This window comes from Coffea eugenioides, chromosome 6 (assembly GCF_003713205.1).
Source record: "Coffea eugenioides isolate CCC68of chromosome 6, Ceug_1.0, whole genome shotgun sequence".
Lineage (NCBI taxonomy): Eukaryota > Viridiplantae > Streptophyta > Magnoliopsida > Gentianales > Rubiaceae > Coffea > Coffea eugenioides.
Genome location: NC_040040.1, coordinates 9898512 through 9924524, shown reverse-complemented (window position 1 = coordinate 9924524; position 26013 = coordinate 9898512). Strand labels below are relative to the sequence as shown.

General features: G+C 39.8%; 6 protein-coding genes and 1 pseudogene across 6 annotated transcripts in view; 2 read left to right on the top strand and 5 right to left on the bottom strand.

The window, feature by feature from the left end:
* Positions 1-4279: 4279 nt before the first annotated feature.
* The window catches only part of LOC113773052 (probable 3-hydroxyisobutyrate dehydrogenase-like 1, mitochondrial), a 31876-nt gene continuing 10142 nt past the window's right edge, over positions 4280-26013 (bottom strand). Inside the window, exon 2 of the mRNA XM_027317573.1 lies at positions 4280-4764. The gene's annotated coding sequence lies outside the window, so the exon portion shown is untranslated. The remainder of the gene's footprint in view (positions 4765-26013) is intronic.
* LOC113773055 (probable 3-hydroxyisobutyrate dehydrogenase-like 1, mitochondrial) lies at positions 5448-6637 on the bottom strand. The gene has a single exon (XM_027317576.1). The coding sequence runs from the start codon at positions 6610-6612 to the stop codon at positions 5656-5658; it is 957 nt and encodes a 318-aa protein (XP_027173377.1). The 5' UTR covers positions 6613-6637; the 3' UTR covers positions 5448-5655.
* On the top strand, positions 6762-8626 carry LOC113773056 (hexokinase-1-like). Its single transcript, XM_027317578.1, has 5 exons — positions 6762-6932; positions 7043-7141; positions 7237-7367; positions 7608-7689; positions 7907-8626. The coding sequence occupies exons 1-5, from the start codon at positions 6831-6833 to the stop codon at positions 8249-8251; spliced, it is 759 nt and encodes a 252-aa protein (XP_027173379.1). The 5' UTR covers positions 6762-6830; the 3' UTR covers positions 8252-8626.
* Positions 8762-12354, bottom strand: LOC113773051 (receptor-like protein kinase HSL1). Its single transcript, XM_027317571.1, has 2 exons — positions 9625-12354; positions 8762-9482 (listed from the first exon to the last, which is right to left on the bottom strand). Exons 1-2 carry the CDS (start codon positions 12248-12250, stop codon positions 9055-9057), a joined length of 3054 nt encoding a protein of 1017 aa, XP_027173372.1. The 5' UTR covers positions 12251-12354; the 3' UTR covers positions 8762-9054.
* On the bottom strand, positions 16410-18947 carry LOC113773054 (probable 3-hydroxyisobutyrate dehydrogenase-like 1, mitochondrial). Its single transcript, XM_027317575.1, is given in 3 exon segments — positions 16410-16841; positions 17744-18554; positions 18557-18947. Coding segments are annotated over 2 exon segments (954 nt in total). The 5' UTR covers positions 18702-18947; the 3' UTR covers positions 16410-16841; positions 17744-17745.
* On the top strand, positions 18714-20517 carry LOC113773511 (annotated as a pseudogene).
* On the bottom strand, positions 20647-24275 carry LOC113773050 (receptor-like protein kinase HSL1). The gene is made up of 2 exons (XM_027317570.1): positions 21547-24275; positions 20647-21403 (listed from the first exon to the last, which is right to left on the bottom strand). The coding sequence occupies exons 1-2, from the start codon at positions 24170-24172 to the stop codon at positions 20976-20978; spliced, it is 3054 nt and encodes a 1017-aa protein (XP_027173371.1). The 5' UTR covers positions 24173-24275; the 3' UTR covers positions 20647-20975.

The window sequence follows — 26013 nt, the reverse complement described above, 5'->3', positions numbered from 1 at the left end:
TTGTTTTGCAATCATATGCGATCAAAATACTAATCCTCAACCAATCATGCCCCGTTTGGCAAGTAAATTTATTGAATGTTCGTCTAAAATTTTACTGTAATTTATTGTAGAAATTATATAAAAATTTTTAAAATATATAAATTTTTGAATATTTTGAAATGTATAGTTTAAAAATTTTAAGAATTTTTTTAAAATTAATGTAAATAAAATTATTTAAAAACTTGTAACAAATAAATTTGACCAAAAACTTGCTCGCCGACAAGATCCATATCCAGTGACGGCCATGAGATGAGAGTAGCCGTGCAAGAAGGTTCTAAATCCAACTTTATCACGCCTCCAGAACCAGAAGTCTAAAGAGCTCCCTCCTCCATTTTTTTTTTTTCCAATAAGTCTGCACAAAATAGTCCCTTAGTAAGTGACAAACACGGCAGAACATTTACTTGGGAATTGCACGTCATTTGCGTCCTCATCCATTATATGTATATATATATATACATACGTATGTATGTATACAAAGTACTTTTGTTCAACGCCCCATACTGATACCATGGACATTTACTGGGAATTGGATAACATTTACCTCCATATATCAACGACTATATATATATATATAATACTAGGTAAGCTATCCCGTGCAATGCGCGGGCGCCAGTTTGGTGTGTTTAAATATTGGTAAATTGTTTAAATGTGTGAGTATATTTTAGGAATTTTAGAGAAAGTATGGCGGTAGGATTTTTTATGAATATATTGTGTAGTGTCGCATTTTAATTATTTTATGTTTTAATTTATTTGTAAAAACTTTATTAATTTTTTATGTATTGTTTTGTTTTAAGTTTTTTTTTTGTATTTTTAATTTGTTGTTTGTTTCACGTGTATAGTAGTTGATATTCTTTGATGGCAGGATTTCACGTGTACAGTTGGTGCTTGTTTGGAACTGAGATGTATTAGGTAATAGCTCTACAAAGGCAAATCTTTTCTGATTGAGTAATCGGCAGGATTTCACATGTACAGTTGGTGCTTGTTTGGAACTAAGATGTGTTAGGTAACAGCTCTATAAAGGCAAATCTGTTGAGTTAATCGCATTGTAAATAGAGAGAATGTGCCAAGCAGTTTAATACAGTTCAATAGGAAACTATATATGTAAAGTTGTCGAGAGTATTAGGTACCTGAAGTATCTTCGATGTTTTTGGGAAGAAATTTGAAGCAGTTCATACACGTGAACGAGTAAGCTATTAGTGCAAGACGAACAATAATGAATTGAGTGAGAAAAACATGGTAAAGGATCCTATATTGAAGAATAGATTTTTATGTTCAAGAAAGCGTGGAGGGATCAAAGAACAAATCATTTGAAGCAGGTACACACACCTTTATCATGTGTGCACTATAGTATGAGCACAATTCAGAGAAGTACAGTTATATCCCTGAAATAACAATTGCTATGGGAGTAGTAATATTTATAAAAAGATGATAGAGATGAAGACCCTCTTCATAAATGGAGAAGTAGGAGAGACAATTTTTTAATTTTGATGCAGTGTCAAATACAGAAACTTCATTACCTGTCGCATAGAAAGAAATAAACAATTGATTATATCAACTAACAAGAAACAAGCTATTATGGCAGTTCACTCCAGATGATGCATATCAGTTGAGATCATAATTATCTACGTACTTATCGATACACATATATTTTATACATAATATCTATATCATATATATATATATTATAATATATAATATACACTTGAAAAATACGAACAAAGGACTATATACAAGATCTCTGTTATAAAAAGAAATTTATATATGTAATACTCATTATTATGTAGTTATATAAAAAAATGTGGAGAAAAGACTATATACAGAATTTCAGCAGAATAAGCATCTTTACAAAAATAATAAGGAAATTTACAAATTTTTTTTTTTAAAAAAGCACATGATTGATCTCTTTGATAAAAAAGAAACAAATTTATATATATGTAGATATACACACACACATATATATATATATATAGCTTAGATTACACTGGTTAACACAAACGAGCTCTACATAATTTTTAATTGTATACTCTAATTAAATTATATGACTTAATTATGCAGTTTGTAACCTTGAAATTGTGCAGTTGGCTGGAAATATCTTTTGTAAATGCATGAGGAATGAACACGAAATTCTAATTCCTAATTAAAATTTAATTAAATCAGAACGAAGAATTATACAACCTAGCAATATAGCATACATAACGAAACTTCTTAGGAGCCTAGGGTAATATACAAATAACGAATTCCGGGAGCAATTTCATAAATGTCGGACCCCACAGCGGCAGCAGCACAAAACACAATCCAAATTCGGTCCATTTCAATGTCCACTTGAAAGTACAAGAGCTTTAAAGCGGGGAGAAGCACTCGAAAGTACAAACCCATGGAAGCAGAGTTGCACTTGAAAGCGGCACCACTGTAGAAACACAAAGTGCTTCTTACATATACGTAAGGATAACTGGGCTAAACTCTTTCACTCTCAAGAAAACCTTTTGTTTTGGCTACTGTACAGGCCGGCCTTCCGTAGACGGCTTTATTGCTTTTAAAAGAAGTGCTAGTAGTAGTAGACCAGTAGAAGGTTGATTCACTTGATTGAGCCGGAAGAGCAAACAACAGCAATACTACTCAACAAAATTTAATCGTTAAATTGTTGAAAATCGGTAGAAAAAAAATTAGTAAAGGTAGCCTTTTAAGCTTGAATTTTACTTATTTTCATCTTTTTTTCAAGGATTTGACGGTCAAAAAGAAAAGGGTAAAATATATCTTCTTTAAGAATTTTAAATTCAAAATTTACACATGTACGATATATTTAATGATGCTGGTGCATATACTAACCGTATATATAAATTTAATTATATATATATATATATATATTGCCGCTAAACTCAACCCCCTCAGCCAAATAATTGTTTCTAGTCTTCTAGATGCTCAAAGACTAGTCAATCTCTCTCTCTCTCTCTCTCTCTCCTGCTGCAACAGTAACAATCAACCTCACTCTCATGATAATCTCCACCACTCCTAGATTGCTGAGGGAGAGGGAGTTCAAAGGGAAGTTGAGGGGTGAACTTTCAGACCAATATTGTACTTCTAAATTTCTTAAGAACAAGAAAGCACGATACTTCTTTGTGATGGACTAGATGGGGTTTGAATGTCAATCTAGCGTACGGAAGAGGTTTAAACACTAGTTTTAAACTAGTGTACGCCGATCTAGCATATGAAAGAGTTTTTAGACTCTCCTTGATCATTGAATCAGGCCCAATGGTTTCTAGTCAACATCTCTCCTCTCCCAGCCCGATTGAAGGAAACTCTATCGTGATGATAATGAACTCAATATCTTTGCCACATATTCAGAAATGTAAGAAATTCCCGTCAATCTGCACCAATAAGAATACGGGACAATCCCTTGACAAGTCTTAAGGTCCATAGTCCGTTCCAAAGAAGCCTACTTTCAATTTTTAGCTCTCAAGCATCCGTGAACAGATTTCCCAGAGCCAGGATGCCATCGAATTTTAGAGACCAAGAAATACTACCCCTGCAGGGGCACCTAATCATTCGTCTTGGTTCCATTTCTACCACAATGTATCAGATGTTCCAGAATCCTAAGCCGAGGGAAAGCTTCTGCATTCCTTGAATTAATCAAATTCCTTCGTGTACCTCTAGCCATTGATCAACCCAGACCCTGCAATCTGTGCCTCCAGAGATTTTCAACCCAGACACTTTCTTATAATTTAATTTCTTTCGACTTCAAAAGTCTCACCACTTGAATCAGAGCCGTCAAAGATCCATGGTTCATATCAAAAGTCCAAAAAACACAAGCAATTAAAAGTATAAAAATTCAATACGCTACCAATGATAAAAGTATGCACTTGTCGAACAACCACCCCAGGAAACTAACCACTCCCATACACTACCAATGATAAAAGCATGCACTTGATTGTTAAACAATTCAAAAGCATCAAATTCAATATTTTCTCAATCAAAAAACGTCTAAAAACGATCTAATTCATCCCACTTTTACATAAAGATCAAAGGCCATTGCATTGTTACCTGACAATGTGGACATCATTTTTTCTCTCTTTACCAGACAGATAAGTCATTTACGAGTGAGATAACATCTCATACAAATTAACTGCTAACACATTATAAGACGTCGTGGCTTCATGATTTGAAGACATGAGGCAACTCTATGGCACCCAACAAACTATTTAGTAGAACCCCACAAAGTAATACCTTATTGCACTCATGCAGCTGCATAAACGCTTTTTATTTTTGGCATCAAAAAATTAATGAACAAGTAGTTTCTTCTGCAACATGTTTACCATAGCTCGGTCATTTAGTAGGACCAGAAATTCGTCGTGTCATGGTCAGTAGCATCAGTGTAGGATAGTTTACGATCAATCTTCTAAGTTTGTGAACCTCTTACTAATGATTCACCACAGTTATGCTAATAATTGAAACAACACTCCCATGACAAACTGCCTGAACAAGAAATCCATGGTTTACATGCACAAGGATGCCTCATTTTCTTTTGCTTCCACTATTCCTCAGGGTTGTGCAAATGTTGCCTTACATGCATTGAACTTCCCCTGCTTTTAACCTAATTCCAAGCTGTGAACTTCTACCTGAACAACAAGAACCCTGTTCACGTTTAAATTAGGAGAACACATAATCGGAGCCATACACAAGAAGTATCCCACTGATCCAACCCAATCCAAGTTCCTTCATTGCCTCAATCTGCATACATAGGATACAGTAAAATCTTTCAAAAGTGGAAAAGCAGCAGCATACAACAAGTGAGCTCAAAGTAAACTTACAGGTCATTCTGAATTACTCAGACCCAGTCCCCCAGGCTGCCTAACATATTCAACATGCAAAGTAACCCCAGTAACCTTCAATAAAAGAGGCGACTGAAACAAGGATAAGGATTAAACGCATTGCGGTTTAAGAGGTAGGTCCCACGACACATGTCACGAGCAAACAAGAGCTGAGCCATATCTTCATTTTTATTAGCAGATAAGATGCCGATGGTTTCCTTGATCCTTATTGGAGTTCTTAGATTTTTGTTTTCCAACCAACGTAGTATGCCAACAGTCCACTTTCAGCTCCCCACAGGATTACATGCAAGGTAAGGACTGCATATCCAATTTTGAGTTCACTAGATTTGCAAGAATAATCCAACCAAGCCCCCCAACGAAAACAATTTTTTCTTAAACTCTCACTAGACTACAAAGAAAAACATAACACAGATCGAGGGCATCTGCACCACGTGTGTGCACTGACACAATAGATGCAAAAACTGAAATAACGAATGTAGACATTAGAACAAAAACAACAACAACGTGCAAAAACACAACTTCTAGTGCAATGACTGACACACGGTTTGTGTGTTAATGTCTAAAGTGTCTACAGTTGTGTAATTGAACCCAACCCACATAACAGACTACATTGGAGTCGCGATCTTCTTTGGAAAAAGCACACAGTTAAATAACTCGGAGTAATCATGCTTTTTACCAGAATTATGATCCATAGCGAAGTTTCCAACACAATCAAAATGTGAACAAAAAGAAGTGTAATAACATTTATATTTCCATCCTCAAAATATCAAAACTTTACCAATCCCTACCTTCATGTTTTATTCCCTGAAGCAGCAGCACCACCAGCAGAATCGAGTGATACATTGTTGAGCCTTTCAAGCGCCAAAACAAGCGCCTGGGTGCCCAAATCCCCCTCACCATAAGCCTTATGCGAAAGATAAAGCTGCTGAGCCAGTGCCAAACCCGGCAATGCCAAATTCATATTCTGACATTCCCTCGAGCATATCCCCAAATCCTTCACGAAATGATTCACAAAAAATCCGGCCTCGAAATCCCTTTTCAAAATCCTACTCCCATACAAATCCAACGACTTGGATCCAGCCGCGCCTGTAGATATCGCACTCAAGTACAACTCTAGGTCCAAACCAGCCTTGTGGGCATATACTAAACCGTCACAAAGCCCCACCATTGTTGAAGATATGGTTATCTGGTTTGCTAGTTTCGTGAATTGCCCCTTTCCTGGAGCACCCATGTAATAAACTCTTCCGAGGAGGGCGAAAATGGGTTTTAGTTTTTCGATGATAGGTCCGTCCCCGCCTGTGAAGATAGAGAGCGTGGCGTTGCGGGCGCCACGATCGCCGCCGGATACTGGGGCGTCAACGGCGGAACAGCCGGCAGAGGTGGCTGCCGAGTGTATTTCAACGGCGAGTGAGGGATCCGAGGTGGTCATGTCAACGATGATGCCTCCGGGGCGTAAACCGGAGAGAGCACCTGTGGATGGGTGGAGGATAACGTGGCGGACGTCGGATGGGTAACCGACGATGGACAAGACGACGTCGGATTGGGAGGCGACAGTTTTGGGGGAGTCGGCCCAGTGGGCACCCAGAGAGAGGAGGGGTTGGGCCTTGGAGGGGGTTCGGGTGAAGATGGTGAGATTGTAGCCGGCGTTGATTAGGTGGGAGCACATGGAGATGCCCATGACTCCAGTTCCAATCCAACCTAGACGGGTGTTGGATGGGCTTGTCGGCTCGGAGGCTGTTGTGGCCATGGTGCGGTGGAAATGGGTGGTGATAGTGGTGGTCCGGGTGGAGATGGCGGCAAATACGTAGGAGGAGCTGCGACGGCAGTGACTGTAGAGTGGGGTGACTGCTTAATTTTGAAGGTCAAATCTCCTTTAGCATGCAGATTTCTCATATTGCTTGGCTACTGTAGGTCAACGATGCAGTTGGAACCTTAGCTGGAGGTCGATACAACCACCCAGATGTTATGGCTGCTGTTATCCTGGGTACAGGGACTAATGCAGCATATGTCGAGAGGGCGCATGCAATTCCGAAGTGGCATGGTCTGCTGCCTAAATCAGGAGAGATGGTTGGCATTCTCCAAATTACTCAAGCAGTTTAATGCCACAGTCAAGTCTTGTTTTATCTTCTCATATTTTCTCTGCCAAATTGATTTCTTTATGGCATTGAACTGTGTAGGTTATCAACATGGAATGGGGTAACTTTCGGTCATCACATCTTCCCCTAACTGAGTATGATCAAGGGCTTGATGCTGAGAGTTTAAACACTGGGGAACAGGTCAACAGAGCACTTTACAGCTGCTTTGTTTTTAATAAGTTTATTATGGATTATTTTGTGTATTTCAAGTTTCTAATACCAGCTAACTGGTGCAGATTTTTGAGAAGATTATATCTGGGATGTATTTAGGGGAAATTGTGCGTAGAGTACTATGCAGGATGGCTGAAGAAGCTGCCTGGTTTGGTGATGCTGTTCCTCCAAAGCTAAATATTCCTTTCATATTGAGGTGTGCCATCAGATCAAGATGTCAACCTTAGGTTTTGGTAGTTTGTGAACATTTTTTAAAGCATTTTTTTTTTTAAAAGCGTACAACGTTAACTTTCAATTTTGGTAGTATGTAATTGTACATTGCAGTCGTGAGACATAATCTATAGATTTTCTGCATTCATATGCTTTTACTATTTTGTTCAACTAATTCTAATGCATTAAACTTGAAACACACAGTTACTGACTGCTTTATATCCAGGACCCCTGAGATGTCTGCAATACATCACGACACATCTTGTGATCTCAAAGTGGTTGGTGCAAAGCTAAAAGATATTTTAGAGGTATGGCACCAGGCAACAGAAAAGAAACACTATGTTGCTAAAATGTTTGTTTAATTTCTTTGACAACTAGTGAATTCCTCTTCTTTTTTTTTTTTTTTTCAAATTCTATAGTCTACTGGGTTAGCATGCATTATCATGCACATTTGAAAGGCGGTATGGTACTTGACAGAATGACTACTGACTTCTTATTTTACTTGTTCTCCTTTCCTGGTGGTAGATTCCTAATTCTTCGCTTAAAGTACGGAAAGTAATGGTGGAGATATGCGATATTGTTGTCTCCCGTGGAGCACGCCTCTCTGCTGCTGGGATCCTGGGAATTCTCAAAAAATTGGGTAGAGATATTATAAAGGATGGAGAGAAGCAGAAGTCAGTTGTAGCTTTGGATGGCGGACTTTTCGAGCACTACGCAAAGTTCAGAAATTGTATGGACAGCACTCTTCAGGAATTGCTTGGAGATGCTTACGAGAATGTTTCAATTATCCACTCAAATGATGGTTCTGGCATTGGTGCTGCGCTCCTGGCTGCCTCTCATTCGCAATATCTCGAAGTAGAGGAATCCTGATCCTGGTATGAGCTGTAGTGCTCCCAAAAATAGATCTACTGCGTTGGAGCTCTATATTTGTGCCATCCTTTCCCTGGGAGCAACTGCAGCAGCCGAATCAAGGAGATGTTGCGAGGAACGTTTGAATATATGTATGGTCTAGCAGAGCTCCAAACTGAGCCATGGACCCGTGTACCTCTAGATTTCTGGCCCGTAACTGAGACAATGTCTTCGTATTTTTGTTAGTAATTCCCCCCCTCCCTCTTTGGCTTAAGAGCAGTGTCTTAAAGTTAAGGCTTTGTTGTAAGATCATTTGGGCATTCAAGATTATGTATAGTGCACATGTAGATGATACTCTTTGGATCAAATATAGTCCTGCACAACATATTAAACGGACTTGATGGAGATCCACATGAAGTGAGTAGCAGTTTTAGTACTAGGCTTCATCAAGATTTTCTGAGGTTGTTATATAAATTACTACATAATCTGCCAACCCATTTTTCCTAGTCGTGTTGATCCGAAACTTGTAGATACCAAAAACAAATGCTGCTTCGTAGCAGCTGCAGTGACTGCCAGCCGTTTCATACGAGCTGTGGAAATGCTTGCTATAATAAGCTTTACTTTCTCTACTTGTACACCAATTACAGTTTGAAAACACCATGTATCTCCTAATTCTAGACAACTAGTATAAGCTAACTCATGCAGCCGTGCCCCCATGAACCCGCTCCAATCTCCTTAGCCTGCTTCTGCTGCTTGGTTCAGAACCTTCATCGATTTCCCAACTTTGTGGATCAACCACCTGATGGTTACATTTTCAAGCTTTATCAGATCGTTGAGTCGAAGCCGCCATCTTCGTCGATCAACGACTTCTTGCGCTTTGAGTTGTTAAGAAGGGGGGCAAAATCATACTCGCTTCTGCCATTCTTTTCTCCCATTGGCACTGAATGAACAGAGCGGAGCAAAATTTGTAAAACGTCCCTCATTGTAGGGCGGTTCGAGGGCAGCAATCCGGTACAGAAAATACCGAGTTTGAACACGTTGGCTATCTCATCTAAGTAACAAGGCTCCATTATGTCCTCGTCGAAGGCCTCAATTATTGGTTTCCCTTCTTGAAAGTGACGCCACGCCCATTCTGCAAGCGATGAAGTCTCATCACCGTAATTGCCTTCTCTTCCAGTAACCAGTTCCAAAAGGATGACCCCAAAGCTATACACATCAATCTTCTCATTCACTCTTCTTGTCTGAGCATACTCTGCAATACAAAATCAAGAAACAGAACAACTAAGTTGAGTTTGGTAGTATTTAAAGTGATCATAATCAAATAATCCCCATTTCGAAAAAAAAATTAAATAAAAAAAAATCAAATAGATTTGACAAATTACAATACCACGTACCAGGAGCAATGTATCCGAATGAGCCAGCTACAACTGACATTGTGTTGGGCTCTCCATCCTTCACTAACATCCTAGCCAGACCAAAATCTGCAATTTTTGCATTGAATTCAGAATCTAGCAAAATGTTGCTTGATTTTAAATCTCGGTGAATTATAGATGGTGAGCAGTCATGGTGCATATAGCAGAGCCCTCGAGCAGCATCAATTGCAATCTGCAACCTCTTAGGCCACTCCAGGACAATATGGTGGATTGAACCTGTGTTAGCAGACCGGTTCCTCTTGCAATGAAGCCAACGATCCAAACTACGATTTTCCATATACTCGTAGACCAGCAACTTCGAACTATCCGTTGAGATGCAACACATTAACTTCACAATGTTGGAGTGTCGAATAGTGCCCAAAATCTCAACTTCTGCAAGAAATTCTTTGTGATCCAACCTTTTGCTATTACAAATCTTCTTAACAGCAACATATGCACCTGAACTATTAATTGGAACACGATAGACATTTCCTGAACCTCCACTTCCAATCATGTTGCTTTCTGTCAAGCTTGATAGAAGGGATGGTGCAGTGAAATTCAACTTCTGAAATGAGGTTAATTTCCAAGTTGAATCCAATCCCTGTTTTTTCTTCTTGTAACCTCTGATCAAAAAGAATGTGTATACTAAAGCCACTAAAAAGCCAACTGCGGCTATACTTGAAACAGCTGCGACAAATTTTGCTGAAAGCTTGTTTGACTCCCCGGTTTGGGAAGCACAGGCGTTAAGGCCTAAAGATGGATTACGTGAACAAAGACCAGCATTACCCAAGAAACTTCTGTCAAAAGCTGCATTTTCAAATTCACCAGGTATTCTACCAGAGAGGCGATTGGAAGAGAGGTTGAGGGAATTTAACCTTAGAAGCCCAATTTGAGCTGGAATTTGACCTGAGAAGTCATTTTCTGACAAGTCCAGGGCATTAAGGACAGGTAAAAGGCCAATTGCTGCAGGTATTTGGCCAGAAAGCTGGTTGTTACTGAAGCTCAAGACATTTAACCCCTCCCATGAGATTATGCTTGATGGCAGACTCCCATAAAGCCGATTGCCATCAAGCAGAAGTGTTTCCAACTCTGGAAGAGAAGTCAACTCTTGAGGAATTTTACCACTGAGCAGGTTATTGCTTGCCTTAAAGTTCCTTAAATTATTCCAAGATGACACTCCAGCTGGAATTTCACCTGAAAACTGATTGTTACTGATATCAAGAGTTGACAAACCTGATGCAACTTTGTCCGGTAGCTGGCCAGTAAATGAGTTATTCTGTATCAACAAAGTTGTCAAATTTGTTGTCCACAAACCATCCGGAATTTGGCCTGAAAATTGATTACCTTGAAGCTGTACAACCTGCATGCTGTCGCAGTTCCCAAGGGATGGTGGTAATTCTCCTGTAAGACTGTTGCCAAAAGCAACCACACCAATTAGCACACCGTTCTTGCATAAATCTTGTGGCAAATTTCCAGTGAAATTGTTGGCTGAAACCTGAAAGCTACTGAGCATCGAGTGCCTCCCAAAATCTGGTGGCAACTGACCTGATAGATTATTGTAGAACAGCCTAATGTCTACTAGTGATGGCAACATGCCCAAACTAGTAGGTACTTCGCCTGATAATTCATTGAAAAACAGAGCTAGCCCTGTTAAGTTTGTCAATTTGCCAAACTCATCCGGTATTTTCCCCGTTAAGCTGTTATTAGACAGGTCAATGATCTCCAGATTCAAGGCCTCAATTGATGATGGTATTGACCCGACCAGCCTGTTCTTGTAAAGCAAAAGACTGCTCAGATTTTTAAGCTGAAATAGTCCACCAGGGATATTTCCACTGAGCTCATTTTCTGACAAGTCCAAGTACTCCAGAGCCGTCATGTTCCCAATGTCTTGTGGGATCTCTCCAATCAAATTAGTCTGAAACATCCATAAAAATCTCAACTTTTTCAACCGAGTGAAACTCGAGGGTATATGTTGTGGGACAAATCCATTAGTACTCAAGGCCAGCTCTTCAAGATTCAGCAAATTGCCAATCTCTGCAGGGAAAGAACCATTAAACAGGTTTCTTCTGGCGTAAAGGCTTTTAAGCCCCGTTAGCTTCCCAATAGCTGGAGGGATGTCGCCAGTGAAATTGTTGGCTTCAAGTATAAGGTACTGGAGGGTGCTTGGGGATAGGCTGTCAATAGCATCAGGAATAGTGCCAACGAACAAATTCTGAGACAGGTCAAGGTATTCGAGCTTGGAGCAGCTGTAGAGAACTGTAGGGAAGGAGCCGGGGATGAAATTGTTGTTGAGATCGAGAACTGTGAGGTTCTTGAGGTCACAGATAAATGATGGGATTGTTTCTGTGATTGCCAAATTGGAGACGTTGAGTTTTGTGACCGATCCACCTGTGCAGTTGATCTCTGGCCAGGTGCAGTGGTCTGATGATGAGGACCAGTGGGACAGGGAGGGCGGATTCAGCCACTGCTGTTTGAGTTTGAGCAGAATGGTCTGTTCTTCTGGATTGGTTTTGGTAGCTTGTGAGTTGCCGAGGAAAGGTAAGGAGAGGAAGAAGATGGTGAATATCAGAAAGGTGAGCTGGGAAGACCATTGGGTGGTTTTGGACATTTTCAGGGGTGATTGAAGGAGGAGGATTACAAATAACAATGGAGAAGTTGAAAGCTCATGGCCTGTCTGTAGAGTGTAGACTCTCAGGAATGGAAAGGATGTTGCACGCTGAGAGGAAAATGCTTGGAAATTCTTATCAATTCCAGCGGCTATAAACCGATTTTTAAAACCCCTACAAACGGCCCACTCCCCCCATATAAGAGGTGGGATTAATCAAAAATTTCTTGTTGGCATTCCTAGTGGGCCTGTCTTGTTAGTCTTTCCTTGTCGCGGCCGGTAAGATTTGGATTCCAAGCAGTTTCGTCTAATTTCGTTATTCATTTCATTTAATCAAAGGCCTCGCAACAAAATATGGCTATTGGCTATGGATGACGTATTCATATATACATATATATATATATTTTAAGGGATTTTCTTAACGTTTTTCCCATGAACATTAGTTCACCCCCACCAAAAAACAATCAAAACATACAATCGATGCGCAAATCTAAAATTCGTATTTTTGGACACTCTTTGTTCAATTTTATATTGATTAAAATTAACGTTTAAAACGCCTCTCGATACCACGAGTTATGTATCTATTAGACACTCATTCGACAAACCTTAATTTGCTAAAAAAAAACTATTGATGATTAACATGTTGAGAATAAAATTTTGAATTGTATTAGCTCCTATGATAAAATATTAAATGGGAATTTCCCATTTTTTGGATCTTGGGGACTCTCCATTGATATTTCTCTCAGATTGATGAGAATAACATTTAAAACATCTAAATGGCAAAAAAAAAAAAGCAAAATATATTACGTGAGCATGTTTCGAGATTATTAGGAATGACTTTTTGAAGGGGAAAAAAATATCCTAGTGCTTTATATGATATGATATTCTCAAAAAAACAATTGAGGATGAGGAAGATAAACCGGTGATTGGATAATGTATTTAATAAATAAATAAAAGTCCGAACGGAGTCGGGAATCCTAGCAAGCAAGCAAATCTAGAAACCAAGAACAACGCAAGTAGGATGGCACTCTCCAGCCCCAAAGACAAAAGTAGCTCTGCCCACCATCAATGACACGTGTGTAGTGGTTGACTTGGAAAGTCAGTCAACAACGGGAATGAGTGCGCCACCTCTGAAACAACCAGACGGTAACCCGGATCGTAGCTGGTGGGATGCGCGACTTTCTGACTTATTTGCTGCTGGAGTATTATTATACTTGGATTTTACGTCGAGAGTGGCTGCGTGTAATTTATACATAATATTGTATGTAGCATATATATAAGTATACCATTATGATTGTTTTCTAGAAAAAAGAAATTTCCAACAAGAACAGGCAGAGGGTACTACAAAAACTCTGACGCTAGCCCTGGTAAAAGCCATGAAGCTATTGTGAGAACAACCAGCAATACCGACTATGAGGAGAATAAATAAAAAAAAAATTTTTTAAAAAAAAACCAGCAAAATCGACACAACCACCAAACTACTCTCAACCGGATTTCAGATTACCAGCAACAAGACAAAAAAAAGGTTTGACCAAAACGGGGGAGAGGGGACTGGACTGGAGAGAAGAGAACGCCTTTGTTGACTGGAGAGCCAAACACTACTGTAACAAAGTGCTGCCAAAGACGCAAGCAATCATAGCCGTGCAAGAAGGTTCCCCTCATTCCCACTTTCCAAAAGTCTCAAAAGCTCCCTCCTCCTTTTTCCTTTTTTTTTTCCAATAAGTCTGCACAAAATAGTCCCTTAGTAAGTGACAGACACGGCAGAACATTTACTTACTTAGGAATTGCATCTCATTTGCCTCCTCATCCATTATTTATATATATATATATATATATACGTACGTATGTATGTATACAAAGTACTTTTGTTCAACGCCCCATACTGATACCATGGACATTTACTGGGAATTGGATAACATTTACCTCCATAAATCAACGACTATATATAATATAACTAGGCTAAACTCTTCACTCTCAAGAATGGCTTGTTTTGGCTACTGTTACAGGCCGGCCTTCGTAGACGGCTTTTATTGTTTTAAAAGTAAGTGCTTAGTAGTAGACCAGTAGAAGGTTGATTGAGCCGGAGAGCAAACAACGGCTTAAATCTACTCAACAAAATTGAATCGTTAAATTGTGGGTTAATTCCACTTTGTCCCCCCAAACTTTGGACGATTATCCACTTAAATCCCTAAACTTCAAAATGGGACACTTAAGTCCCTAAACTTATAAATACCTCACACTTAAGGAAAATTGTTAACAAATCCTGAATGCCGTTGGTGGTCGAAGTGTCCCATTTTATAAGGGTTTAGGGATTTAAGTGTCCCATTTTATATGTTCAGGGACTTAAGTGGGAGGTATTTATAAGTTTAGGAACTTAAGTGTCCCATTTTGAAGTTTAGGGATTTAAATGGATAATCGTACAAAGTTTGGGGGGACAAAGTGGAATTAACCCTTAAATTGTTGAGAATCGGTAGAAAAAAATTAGTAAAGGGAGCCTTTTAAGCTTGAATTTTACTTATTTTCATCTTTTTTCAAGGATTTGACGGCATCAAAAAGAAAAGGGCAAAATATATCTTCTTTAAGGATTTTAAATTCAAAATTTACACATGTAACATATATCTAATGATGTTAGTGCATATACTAACTGTATATATAAATTTAATTTTATATATATATATATATTGCCGCTAAACTCAACCCCCTCAGCCAAGTAATTGTTTCTAGATGCTCAAAGACTAGTCAACTTTCCTCTCTCTTTTCTAGATGCTCATAGACTAGTCAACTTCTCTCTCTCTCTTTTTCCAACGGATTAGTCAGGGCAAAGCCCTGGATACCGTGGCAGGCAACCAAAAAAAAAACTTCTCTCTCTCTCTTTTTCCTTCGCAATGGAAACAATCTAATCCTACCCCAGTGCTAATCTACACCACTCTTAGACTACAAGGAGGGAGAGTTCAAAGAGCTTGTATGAGAGCTGAGGGGTAAACTTTTAGATCAAACTAGTGCGCCGTTGCACTTTTTGAATTTCTTAAGAACAAGAAAGCACTACACTTGGCGGGATTTGAACATCAATCTAATGTACGGAAGAGTTTAAAATTAGTGTACGCCGATCTAGCATACGAAAGAGTTTTAATTTTTTTAAACTCATATATATATATTTATTTGATTTCACTTAAGCAGTACGAATAGTATGTAATATATCTCTATTTGATTTCACATGAAATCAAATAGATATATACATAGATTTTAAAAAAATTATTTACACACATGATCAATAAAAGATGAAAAAATTCATTTTAAAAAATGTGAAGGATGAAAAAAGTTCATTTTGTAAAATGTAAGAGACGAAAAAATGTATTTTATGAAATGTGAGGGATTATAAACCAAATTATATAAAATTTGATTTGACAATTTTGCCCTTAAAATATGATCACGTGCAAGGCACGTGGTGAATTCCAACCAAAAATTAGTCGGAAATCTAAATAGGGATCAAATTTGACCAATGTGAATATATAAGGGACGTAAAATTATATTTTAAAAAATGAGCGACGAAAAAAATTATTTTGCAAAATGTGAGGAATGTTTTGAACAGTTTACCCTAATTTAATTTCTTTCAACTTCAAAAGTCTCACCACTTGAATCAGAGCCGTCAAACATCCATGGTTCATATCAAAAGTCCAAAAAACACAAGCAATTAAAAGTAAAAAAATTCAATACGCTACCAATGATAAAAGTATGCACTTGTCGAACAACCACCCCAGGAAACTAACCACTCCCATACACTACCAATGATAAAAGCAGGCACTTGATTGTTAAACAATTCAAAAGCATCAAATTCAATATTTTCTCAATCAAAAAACGTCTAAAAACGATCTAATTCATCCCACTTTTACATAAAGATCAAAGGCCATTGCATTGTTACCTGACAATGTGGATATCATTTTTTCTCTCTTTACCAGACAGATAAGTCATTTACGAGTGAGATAACATCTGGCTTCATGATTTGAAGACATGAGGCAACTCTATGGCACCCAACAAACTATTTAGTAGAACCCCACAAAGTAATACCAAGCACTAAAGTTCCTAACACCTTATTGCACTCATGCGCTTTGCAGCTGCATAAACCCTTTTTATTTTTGGCATCAAAAAATTAATGAACAAGTAGTTTCTTCTGCAACATGTTTACCATAGCTCGGTCATTTATTAGGACCAGAAATTCATCATGTCATGGTCAGTAGCATCAGTGTAGGATAGTCTACGATCAATCTTCCAAGTTTGCGAACCTCTTACTAATGATTCACCACAGTTATGCTAATAATTGAAACAACACTCCCATGACAAACTGCCTAAACAAGAAATCCATGGTTTACATGCACAAGGATGCCTCATTTTCTTTTGCTTCCACTATTCCTCAGGGTTGTGCAAATGTTGCCTTACATGCATTGAACTTCCCCTGCTTTTAACCTAATTCCAAGCTGTGAACTTCTACCTGAACAACAAGAACCCTGTTCACTTTTAAATTAGGAGAACACATAATCAGAGCCATACACAAGAAGTATCCCACTGATCCAACCCAATCCAAGTTCCTTGCCTCAATCTGCATACATAAGATACAGTAAAATCTTTCAAACGTGGAAAAGCAGCAGCATACAACAAGCGAGCTCAAAGTAAACTTACAGGTCATTCTGAATTACTCAGACCCAGTCCCCCAGGCTGCCTAACATATTCAACATGCAAAAAAGTAACCCCAGTAACCTTCAATAAAAGAGGCGACTGAAACAAGGATAAGGATTTAACACATAGCGGTTTAAGAGCTAGGTTAATTTAACAACTCCCACGTCACACGTCATGAGCAAACAAGAGCAGAGCCATATCTTCATTTTTATTAGCAGATAAGATGCCCATGGTTTCCTTGATCCTTATTGGAGTTCTTAGATTTTTTTTTTCCAACCAACGTAGTATGCCAACAGTCCACTTTCAGCTCCCCATAGGATTACATGCAAGGTAAGGACTGCATATCCAATTTTGAGTTCACTAGATTTGCAAGAATAATCCAACCAAGCCCCCCAACGAAAACAATTTTTTCTTAAACTCTCACTAGACTACAAAGAAAAACATAACACAGATCGAGGGCATCTGCACCAAGTGTGTGCACTGACACAATAGATGCAAAAACTAAAATAACGAATGTAGACATTGGAACAACAACAACAACATGCAAAAACACAACTTCTAGTGCAATGACTGACACACGGTTTGTGTGTTAATGTCTAAAGTGTCTACAGTTGTGTAATTGAACCCAACCCACATAACAGACTACATTGGAGTCGCGATCTTCTTTGGAAAAAGCACACAGTTAAATAACTCGGAGTAATCATGCTTTTTACCAGAATTATGATCCATAGCGAAGTTTCCAACACAATCAAAATGTGAACAAAAAGAAGTGTAATAACATTTATATTTCCATCCTCAAAATATCAAAACTTTACCAATCCCTACCTTCATGTTTTATTCCCTGAAGCAGCAGCACCACCAGCAGAATCGAGTGATACGTTGTTGAGCCTTTCAAGCGCCAAAACAAGCGCCTGGGTGCCCAAATCCCCCTCACCATAAGCCTTATGCGAAAGATAAAGCTGCTGAGCCAGTGCCAAACCCGGCAATGCCAAATTCATATTCTGACATTCCCTCAAGCATATCCCCAAATCCTTCACGAAATGATTCACAAAAAATCCGGCCTCGAAATCCCTTTTCAAAATCCTACTCCCATACAAATCCAACGACTTGGATCCAGCCGCGCCTGTAGATATCGCACTCAAGTACAACTCTAGGTCCAAACCAGCCTTGTGGGCATATACTAAACCTTCACAAAGCCCCACCATTGTTGAAGATATGGTTATCTGGTTTGCTAGTTTCGTGAATTGCCCCTTTCCTGGAGCACCCATGTAATAAACTCTTCCTAGGAGGGCGAAAATGGGTTTTAGTTTTTCGATGATAGGTCCGTCCCCGCCTGCGAAGATAGAGAGCGTGGCGTTGCGGGCGCCACGATCGCCGCCGGATACTGGGGCGTCAACGGCGGAACAGCCGGCAGAGGTGGCTGCCGAGTGTATTTCAACGGCGAGTGAGGGATCCGAGGTGGTCATGTCAACGATGATGCCTCCGGGGCGTAAACCGGAGAGAGCACCTGTGGATGGGTGGAGGATAACGTGGCGGACGTCGGATGGGTAACCGACGATGGACAAGACGACGTCGGATTGGGAGGCGACAGTTTTGGGGGAGTCGGCCCAGTGGGCACCCAGAGAGAGGAGGGTTGGGCCTTGGAGGGGGTTCGGGTGAAGATGGTGAGATTGTAGCCGGCGTTGATTAGGTGGGAGCACATGGAGATGCCCATGACGCCAGTTCCAATCCAACCTAGACGGGTGTTGGATGGGCTTGTCGGCTGGGAGGCTGTTGTGGCCATGTTGCGGTGGAAATGGGTGGTGATAGTGGTGGTCCGGGTGGAGATGGCGGCAAATACGTAGGAGGAGCTGCGACGGCAGTGACTGTAGAGTGGGGTGACTGCTTAATTTTGAAGGTCAAATCTCCTTTAGCATGCAGATTTCTCATATTGCTTGGCTACTGTAGGTCAACGATGCAGTTGGAACCTTAGCTGGAGGTCGATACAACCACCCAGATGTTATGGCTGCTGTTATCCTGGGTACAGGGACTAATGCAGCATATGTCGAGAGGGCGCATGCAATTCCGAAGTGGCATGGTCTGCTGCCTAAATCAGGAGAGATGGTTGGCATTCTCCAAATTACTCAAGCAGTTTAATACCACAGTCAAGTCTTGTTTTATCTTCTCATATTTTCTCTGCCAAATTGATTTCTTTATGGCATTGAACTGTGTAGGTTATCAACATGGAATGGGGTAACTTTCGGTCATCACATCTTCCCCTAACTGAGTATGATCAAGGGCTTGATGCTGAGAGTTTAAACCCTGGGGAACAGGTCAACAGAGCACTTTACAGCTGCTTTGTTTTTAATAAGTTTATTATGGATTATTTTGTGTATTTCAAGTTTCTAATACCAGCTAACTGGTGCAGATTTTTGAGAAGATTATATCTGGGATGTATTTAGGGGAAATTGTGCGTAGAGTACTATGCAGGATGGCTGAAGAAGCTGCCTTGTTTGGTGATGCTGTTCCTCCAAAGCTAAATATTCCTTTCATATTGAGGTGTGCCATCAGATCAAGATGTCAACCTTAGGTTTTGGTAGTTTGTGAACATTTTTTAAAGCATTTTTTTTTTTAAAGCGTACAACGTTAACTTTCAATTTTGGCAGTATGTAATTGTACATTGCGGTCGTGAGACATAATCTATAGATTTTCTGCATTCATATGCTTTTACTATTTTGTTCAACTAATTCTAATGCATTAAACTTGAAACACAAAGTTACTGACTGCTTTATATCCAGGGCCCCTGAGATGTCTGCAATACATCACGACACATCTTGTGATCTCAAAGTGGTTGGTGCAAAGCTAAAAGATATTTTAGAGGTATGGCACCAGGCAACAGAAAAGAAACACGAAGTTGCTAAAATGCTTGTTTAATTTCTTTGACAACTAGTGAATTCCTCTTCCTTGGAGCACGCCTCTCTGCTGCTGGGATCCTGGGAATTCTCAAAAAATTGGGTAGAGATATTATAAAGGATGGAGAGAAGCAGAAGTCAGTTGTAGCTTTGGATGGCGGACTTTTCGAGCACTACGCAAAGTTCAGAAATTGTATGGACAGCACTCTTCAGGAATTGCTTGGAGATGCTTACGAGAATGTTTCAATTATCCACTCAAATGATGGTTCTGGCATTGGTGCTGCGCTCCTGGCTGCCTCTCATTCGCAATATCTCGAAGTAGAGGAATCCTGATCCTGGTATGAGCTGTAGTGCTCCCAAAAATAGATCTACTGCGTTGGAGCTCTATATTTGTGCCATCCTTTCCCTGGGAGCAACTGCAGCAGCCGAATCAAGGAGATGTTGCGAGGAACGTTTGAATATATGTATGGTCTAGCAGAGCTCCAAACTGAGCCATGGACCCGTGTACCTCTAGATTTCTGGCCCGTAACTGAGACAATGTCTTCGTATTTTTGTTAGTAATTCCCCCCCTCCCTCTTTGGCTTAAGAGCAGTGTCTTAAAGTTAAGGCTTTGTTGTAAGATCATTTGGGCATTCAAGATTATGTATAGTGCACATGTAGATGATACTCTTTGGATCAAATATAGTCCTGCACAACATATTAAACGGACTTGATGGAGATCCACATGAAGTGAGTAGCAGTTTTAGTACTAGGCTTCATCAAGATTTTCTGAGGTTGTTATATAAATTACTACATAATCTGCCAACCCATTTTTCCTAGTCGTGTTGCTAGAATATATCCATTTAAAGACTATACATATATTGATCCGAAACTTGTAGATACCAAAAACAAATGCTGCTTCGTAGCAGCTGCAGTCACTGCCAGCCGTTTCATACGAGCTGTGGAAATGCCTGCTATAATAAGCTTTACTTTCTCTACTTGTACGCCAATTACAGTTTGAAAACACCATGTATCTCCTAATTCTAGACAACTAGTATAAGCTAACTCATGCAGCCCCATGAACCCGCTCCAATCTCCTTAGCCTGCTTCTGCTGCTTGGTTCAGAACCTTCATCGATTTCCCAACTTTGTGGATCAACCACCTGATGGTTACATTTTCAAGCTTTATCAGATCGTTGAGTCGAAGCCGCCATCTTCGTCGATCAACGACTTCTTGCGCTTTGAGTTGTTAAGAAGGGGGGCAAAATCATACTCGCTTCTGCCATTCTTTTCTCCCATTGGCACTGAATGAACAGAGCGGAGCAAAATTTGTAAAACGTCCCTCATTGTAGGGCGGTTGGAGGGCACCAATCCGGTACAGAAAATACCGAGTTTGAACACGTTGGCTATCTCATCTAAGTAACAAGGCTCCATTATGTCCTCGTCGAAGGCCTCAATTATTGGTTTCCCTTCTTGAAAGTGACGCCACGCCCATTCTGCAAGCGATGAAGTCTCATCACCGTAATTGCCTTCTCTTCCAGTAACCAGTTCCAAAAGGATGACCCCAAAGCTATACACATCAATCTTCTCATTCACTCTTCTTGTCTGAGCATACTCTGCAATACAAAATCAAGAAACAGAACAACTAAGTTGAGTTTGGTAGTATTTAAAGTGATCATAATCAAATAATCCCCCTTTCGACAAAAAAATTAAATAAAAAAAAAATCAAATACATTTGACAAATTACAATACCACGTACCAGGAGCAATGTATCCGAATGAGCCAGCTACAACTGACATTGTGTTGGGCTCTCCATCCTTCACTAACATCCTAGCCAGACCAAAATCTGCAATTTTTGCATTGAATTCAGAATCTAGCAAAATGTTGCTTGATTTTAAATCTCGGTGAATTATAGATGGTGAGCAGTCATGGTGCATATAGCAGAGCCCTCGAGCAGCATCAATTGCAATCTGCAACCTCTTAGGCCACTCCAGGACAATATGGTGGATTGAACCTGTGTTAGCAGACCGGTTCCTCTTGCAATGAAGCCAACGATCCAAACTACGATTTTCCATATACTCGTAGACCAGTAACTTCGAACTATCCGTTGAGATGCAACACATTAACTTCACAATGTTGGAGTGTCGAATAGTGCCCAAAATCTCAACTTCTGCATGAAATTCTTTGTGATCCAACCTTTTGCTATTACAAATCTTCTTAACAGCAACATATGCACCTGAACTATTAATTGGAACACGATAGACATTTCCTGAACCTCCACTTCCAATCATGTTGCTTTCTGTCAAGCTTGATAGAAGGGATGGTGCAGTGAAATTCAACTTCTGAAATGAGGTTAATTTCCAAGTTGAATCCAATCCCTGTTTTTTCTTCTTGTAACCTCTGATCAAAAAGAATGTGTATACTAAAGCCACTAAAAAGCCAACTGCGGCTATACTTGAAACAGCTGCGACAAATTTTGCTGAAAGCTTGTTTGACTCCCCGGTTTGGGAAGCACAGGCGTTAAGGCCTAAAGATGGATTACGTGAACAAAGACCAGCATTACCCAAGAAACTTCTGTCAAAAGCTGCATTTTCAAATTCACCAGGTATTCTACCAGAGAGGCGATTGGAAGAGAGGTTGAGGGAATTTAACCTTAGAAGCCCAATTTGAGCTGGAATTTGACCTGAGAAGTCATTTTCTGACAAGTCCAGGGCATTAAGGACAGGTAAAAGGCCAATTGCTGCAGGTATTTGGCCAGAAAGCTGGTTGTTACTGAAGCTCAAGACATTTAACCCCTCCCATGAGATTATGCTTGATGGCAGACTCCCATAAAGCCGATTGCCATCAAGCAGAAGTGTTTCCAACTCTGGAAGAGAAGTCAACTCTTGAGGAATTTTACCACTGAGCAGGTTATTGCTTGCCTTAAAGTTCCTTAAATTATTCCAAGATGACACTCCAGCTGGAATTTCACCTGAAAACTGATTGTTACTGATATCAAGAGTTGACAAACCTGATGCAACTTTGTCCGGTAGCTGGCCAGTAAATGAGTTATTCTGTATCAACAAAGTTGTCAAATTTGTTGTCCACAAACCATCCGGAATTTGGCCTGAAAATTGATTACCTTGAAGCTGTACAACCTGCATGCTGTCGCAGTTCCCAAGGGATGGTGGTAATTCTCCTGTAAGACTGTTGCCAAAAGCAACCACACCAATTAGCACACCGTTCTTGCATAAATCTTGTGGCAAATTTCCAGTGAAATTGTTGGCTGAAACCTGAAAGCTACTGAGCATCGAGTGCCTCCCAAAATCTGGTGGCAACTGACCTGATAGATTATTGTAGAACAGCCTAATGTCTACTAGTGATGGCAACATGCCCAAACTAGTAGGTACTTCGCCTGATAATTCATTGAAAAACAGAGCTAGCCCTGTTAAGTTTGTCAATTTGCCAAACTCATCCGGTATTTTCCCCGTTAAGCTGTTATTAGACAGGTCAATGATCTCCAGATTCAAGGCCTCAATTGATGATGGTATTGACCCGACCAGCCTGTTCTTGTAAAGCAAAAGACTGCTCAGATTTTTAAGCTGAAATAGTCCACCAGGGATATTTCCACTGAGCTCATTTTCTGACAAGTCCAAGTACTCCAGAGCCGTCATGTTCCCAATGTCTTGTGGGATCTCTCCAATCAAATTAGTCTGAAACATCCATAAAAATCTCAACTTTTTCAACCGAGTGAAACTCGAGGGTATATGTTGTGGGACAAATCCATTAGTACTCAAGGCCAGCTCTTCAAGATTCAGCAAATTGCCAATCTCTGCAGGGAAAGAACCATTAAACAGGTTTCTTCTGGCGTAAAGGCTTTTAAGCCCCGTTAGCTTCCCAATAGCTGGAGGGATGTCGCCAGTGAAATTGTTGGCTTCAAGTATAAGGTACTGGAGGGTGCTTGGGGATAGGCTGTCAATAGCATCAGGAATAGTGCCAACGAACAAATTCTGAGACAGGTCAAGGTATTCGAGCTTGGAGCAGCTGTAGAGAACTGTAGGGAAGGAGCCGGGGATGAAATTGTTGTTGAGATCGAGAACTGTGAGGTTCTTGAGGTCACAGATAAATGATGGGATTGTTTCTGTGATTGCCAAATTGGAGACGTTGAGTTTTGTGACCGATCCACCTGTGCAGTTGATCTCTGGCCAGGTGCAGTGGTCTGATGATGAGGACCAGTGGGACAGGGAGGGCGGATTCAGCCACTGCTGTTTGAGTTTGAGCAGAATGGTCTGTTCTTCTGGATTGGTTTTGGTAGCTTGTGAGTTGCCGAGGAAAGGTAAGGAGAGGAAGAAGATGGTGAATATCAGAAAGGTGAGCTGGGAAGACCATTGGGTGGTTTTGGACATTTTCAGGGGTGATTGAAGGAGGAGGATTACAAATAACAATGGAGAAGTTGAAAGCTCATGGCCTGTCTGTAGAGTGTAGACTCTCAGGAATGGAAAGGATGTTGCACGCTGAGAGGAAAATGCTTGGAAATTCTTATCAATTCCAGCGGCTATAAACCGATTTTTAAAACCCCTACAAACGGCCCACTCCCCCCATATAAGAGGTGGGATTAATCAAAAATTTCTTGTTGGCATTCCTAGTGGGCCTGTCTTGTTAGTCTTTCCTTGTCGCGGCCGGTAAGATTTGGATTCCAAGCAGTTTCGTCTAATTTCGTTATTTATTTCATTTAATCAAAGGCCTCGCAACAAAATATGGCTATTGGCTATGGATCACGTATTCATATATATATATATATATTTTTTAAGGGATTTTCTTAACGTGTTTCCCATGAATATTAGTTCACCCCCACCGGAAAAACAATAAAAACATGCACAAATTTAAAATTCGTATTTTTGGACACTCTTTGTTCAATTTTATATTGATTAAAATTAACGCTTAAAACACCTTTCGATACCGCGAGTTATGTATCTATTAGACACTCATTCGACAAACCTTAATTTGCTAAAAAAAAACTATTGATGATTAACATGTTGAGAATAAAATTTTGAATTGTATTAGCTCCTATGATAAAATATTAAATGGGAATTTCCCATTTTTTGGATCTTGGGGACTCTCCATTGATATTTCTCTCAGATTGATGAGAATAACATTTAAAACATCTAAATGGCAAAAAAAAAAAAGCAAAATATATTACGTGAGCATGTTTCGAGATTATTAGGAATGACTTTTTGAAGGGGAAAAAAATATCCTAGTGCTTTATATGATATGATATTCTCAAAAAAACAATTGAGGATGAGGAAGATAAACCGGTGATTGGATAATGTATTTAATAAATAAATAAAAGTCCGAACGGAGTCGGGAATCCTAGCAAGCAAGCAAATCTAGAAACCAAGAACAACGCAAGTAGGATGGCACTCTCCAGCCCCAAAGACAAAAGTAGCTCTGCCCACCATCAATGACACGTGTGTAGTGGTTGACTTGGAAAGTCAGTCAACAACGGGAATGAGTGCGCCACCTCTGAAACAACCAGACGGTAACCCGGATCGTAGCTGGTGGGATGCGCGACTTTCTGACTTATTTGCTGCTGGAGTATTATATATTTATAATAATAATAATATTGTATGTATATATTATTATTATTATTTTCTAGAAAAAAGAAATTTCCAACAAGAACAGGCAGAGGGTACTACAAAAACTCTGACGCTAGCCCTGGTAAAAGCCATGAAGCTATTGTGAGAACAACCAGCAATACCGACTATGAGGAGAATAAATAAATGTTTTTTTTAATAAAAAAAAACCAGCAATATCGACACAACCACCAAACTACTCTCAACAGGATTTCAGATTACCAGCAATAAGGAAAAAAAAAAGGTTTGACCAAAACGGGGGAGAGGGTACTGGAGAGAAGAGAACGCCTTTGTTGACTGGAGACCCTAACAAAGTGATGCCAAAGACCAACAACAACTTTGACCTTACACCACACCACATCACACGGGAATGAGTGCGTCTATTTTCTTCCGCTGAATATTATTGGTTCATTCATTAAACCAACCAACCCCCGCAACACATTAGTATTAGGGCAAATTATCCAATTGACCATTGAACTCTTTATCTAAGTAAAAATAAGCCCCTCATCTATTTTTTGTTGACTTTAAGCCCTCAAACTTGTAAAATTGGGTATCCGTGACCCTTTTAGCCAGTTTCTCCGGTTTTGCAACCAGAAGGCGAATTCACACGAATG